We start from the raw sequence: 3811 nt of genomic DNA on the forward strand, positions 1-3811 counted from the left end.
TACAAAGTATTAGATAAATTTCAGTAAGTGTGTTGAATACTTTTTCCCTGTGCCATTCCACATTATTACAAATAACTTCATTTCTGGACATTTATGGTTTGATTTCTAGAAAAATGGTGACATGTTCAATACTTATTTTACCCGCTGTATTTTGTTTGCGTTTCAGCAGTCTCAGTATTTTTTATAATTCATAAACAAATTTGCGCTTTCTAAAATTAAAATGCAGTACTGCTAACAACTAATCATCTACCAGTCATCATTATGTTGAACAGCAGAAGGTATGACTGTCAATGAATCATAACACACGTGATCTGTCCAACAGCACCCCTCCCAGACAAACACAAGTATTGGAAACATTTACATCCTTGCTGACAGCTGCTCTCGGTCAGGGTTCTGATTTCCCACAATGCTTTGTGTCTGCTTATGTAGCAGGAAGGCAGTGTTTAGAACTCCCTTTCCCAGTAAAAACAGTAAACGTTTGTAATCCATACTAAAATTTGGTATGTATTGCTTTATTTTATTTTAAAATTGCAACTCCTTTAAAAAATAAATAAAGTTTAAACACTGGAGCTCAACACTTGACGTAATTGGTCAAAGCAATCCGCCAACGGGGTTAGACAGACATCTAATAATCAACTGGAGCAACTACATGGAAAACTTTCATTTCCCGTCACAAATCAAATCCGTCATATACCCAGAATGCATCGCTTTAGTTTTACAATAAACAGTTTTAAAATTACTTTATTGATGCTTCTTTAATGAAAAATCTGCAACAAACAAAAGAAAAAGACAAAGAAGCAGCCGAACTAGCAATCCTCATCAACTTTTTAACGAAGCAGCTGAACTAGCAATCCTCAACAACTTTTTAATTTTTACACCAGGAGCCAAAGTTCTGTTTCAGGAAATCACATCTCTAGCAATCAACGCTTGTAGGATTAAGCTGTACAAGGGCTCATACACCGCCAGTTGGCACACAGTAAAAAATGAAGTGTTAAATTTGCAGTGTTAAACTTTTCAGAGTTAATTTCAGCTCCCCATGTTTTATTTTAACACTTTCTGAGTGAACTGACGTCCAGTTTTGCTGTTAATTCACAGAGTTGATTTCATCAGTGTTGTCTCAACTCTGGACAGTGTTAAATAAGCTCCGCCCACTGTTAAGTCTCGATTAACACTTAACAGTGTCGTTATATAACACAATGCAGTGTTGAAAGAAGTATTCTGAAAAGCCCCGCCCTCTTCCTCATGGACCAGAATTTTCTCAGCAAGGAATGCTGGGTAATCTTGTAGAAATGATGTGTTTACATGTCTAAGACTATTAAAAATGTTCATGAGTGTAAAAATGTGTTTTTCTAGTCAGTTTTCTTGTTCGGTTTGGTTAGTTTTTCAAGTTTAAATTTAGTGTTATTGGCCATAAGTCGACACCATGAGTTAGAGGTACTTCCTGGTGTGTGAAGGGTCACACTGTTGTGCTGTTTTATCAATGACCAGTGTTAATATGACACTTCAAGTGTTGATTTTAACTATAGGATAGAGTACAGAACTCTGTGTACTCTCACTGTGTAAAAAGCAAACAAAAAATAAGGTTAGTAATACACAATAAAGTGTACTTTTTAAAGAAAGTTTATTATATATTACTCTATAGAGTGTTAATGAGCTATAGTGTTAAATAATTTTACTCACTTCTTTGTTGATTTTGACACTAAAATGAGTAAAATTAACTCTGAAAAGTTTACACTGAGTACGTTTTACACTCATTTTGAGTGGGACCAAATATTATATGAAACAGAGTTAAATTAAACTCTGTAGGTGTTAAAATTACACTTTGTTATTTACCGTGAGTGTTGTACATATATTGTGCATGAATTGTTGCCAGTTAGTAAGTGTCAAATTGAACTTGTGCTTTAGAATTAGCTTCCACTAATTTTTCTATGGCATAAGGGTTTTTGAAGTTGCGGACCTAAATATTTTATAATCTCTTTTGAAACTGCAGAGCTAATTTTTGGATTAGCGCTGCCCACCACTGGTTTTCAAAGGTTTGATTATCTTAGTTTCAGAATGGCTTACAGACCAATTTTATTACTATATCAGTGTAAATACTATATATTTATACTAATAAGGCTACATTCTACTATAATAATAATAATGAACTAGTACACATTTGGCAGACAAAAACAAAAAATGCTAAATACTAGCAGAAATAATGATTATGTACCTGGCTCTGCCATGGTCCAAGCTTCACATTTCATTGGGGCACTGGGAGCTGATGGTAGACCAACACCAGCCAGATTACCAGCCTGAATCCTGAACTCATAAAATGTTCCCTCTTTTAAACTGTCCACCTAAAATTACAACATAAAGTTTGGTTTTCAGATATAATGATTCACTGTTCAAAACCCTACATGCTCCTATTATTAAAGTATTGTTGAACTCACAGTGCAGATTCTCTCTGTGACCGCAGACAGGTTGACTTCTTTCCACACCAAGGTGTCAGCGTCACGCTTGTCGATGTAATAGGCATTGACCTTGGAGCCACCACAGTGTTTGGGACTCTTCCATGCCACAGTTATGGATGAACCATCACTGCTCAGCATGGTGATGCCGTAGGGAGCACTGGGAGTTGCTGAAAGATTTGTAATTCATAAAGTTTCACATTTATACCGAACACATATTTAACAATAACACATCTTTATCCAGACTTTTTAAAAACTTTTTCAAAAATAATCCAAGAAAAAAACATTATCAATAGCTGCATGCGTGCATATTATGCAATTTAACTAAATGACTACTTTTAGCACTTCCTGCACACAGTTTTTAGTTAAAGTGAAATATATTTGCAGAGCAGGATGATCCAGGGTGATTTTGAAAATATGTGCTTCGGTGATAAGTCAAAAGTGAACAAAACAAAAAAAGTGGGTAAGTATGGCAGGAAGAGCACAGTCTTCATTACATACCATGTTCCTCCTCCTTTCCTGGACAGAATAAAAGTAAACTCACTGAGCATAAAATTAAAAAATACTCCATGTTGTGAGCCACCTTTTCATGTCAATTTAATTTAATCTTCTATTTAATTTATTTGAAAAAGTTCTTGAGTGTGTTTCCTACTGAAACATTAGTTATTTATTGTAAAATTCTTCAAATATTCCTACGTAATAATGAAGCAGTGTTTGGTGTTACCGAGGGCAGGCTCCACAGCAATGGGAGAAGACTCCTGAGACTCCTCACTGAGGCCAAACATGCTGACAGCTTGGACTCTGAACACATAAGTCTCTCCTGGGATCAGACCGTGGACCACAAACCTGCAACAAATTCATCGATTTTTGTCAAACTGAGGCGCTTGTCCACCTTTTGTGTACAGCTTGTTTTTTTTATAACATTTGATGCATTTGATAATAAAACCTCACCACAGTACAAACAACAATGATTACTGATATTTTATCTTCAAAAACGGCTGAGGAATCCAGAGAATGATGTAGAAATTTGAGTCAGTAACTTGTTGAATTTTAAAAAGGAAATGTGTTGGTCCCTTGATACCAAGTGATCTGGGAAAATTGCATTGACTTTTAAAGGGACATTATCATGTAAAATCAACTTTTTTGAGTTTTATATCATGTTATAATGTTATACTCTTATAAAAAACATGTCCAAAGCCTTGCTCTGACTCATTCATCGTGTTTGAGAAATCCTGCAGTGTTTTTATGAAGCCATGCTGAGGAGCAAAACGACAGGTGGGGACCAGAAACACCTTTTGGTACCAGAAACCAGTGGTGGGATGTAACTAAGTACAAGTACTTTCTCGCTGTACTTAAGTACA

General features: G+C 35.5%; 1 protein-coding gene across 1 annotated transcript in view; it reads right to left on the bottom strand.

Moving 5' to 3' along the window:
* myom2a (myomesin 2a) overlaps positions 1-3811 on the bottom strand; it is a gene marked incomplete in the record, with an annotated part of 67075 nt that overhangs the window by 27065 nt on the left and 36199 nt on the right. The window contains 3 exon segments of the mRNA XM_014029629.1: positions 2213-2339; positions 2433-2620; positions 3175-3296. Of these exon segments, the coding sequence (XP_013885083.1) occupies positions 2213-2339; positions 2433-2620; positions 3175-3296 (437 nt within the window).

Source organism: Austrofundulus limnaeus, unplaced genomic scaffold, assembly GCF_001266775.1.
Source record: "Austrofundulus limnaeus strain Quisiro unplaced genomic scaffold, Austrofundulus_limnaeus-1.0 Scaffold930, whole genome shotgun sequence".
NCBI lineage: Eukaryota > Metazoa > Chordata > Actinopteri > Cyprinodontiformes > Rivulidae > Austrofundulus > Austrofundulus limnaeus.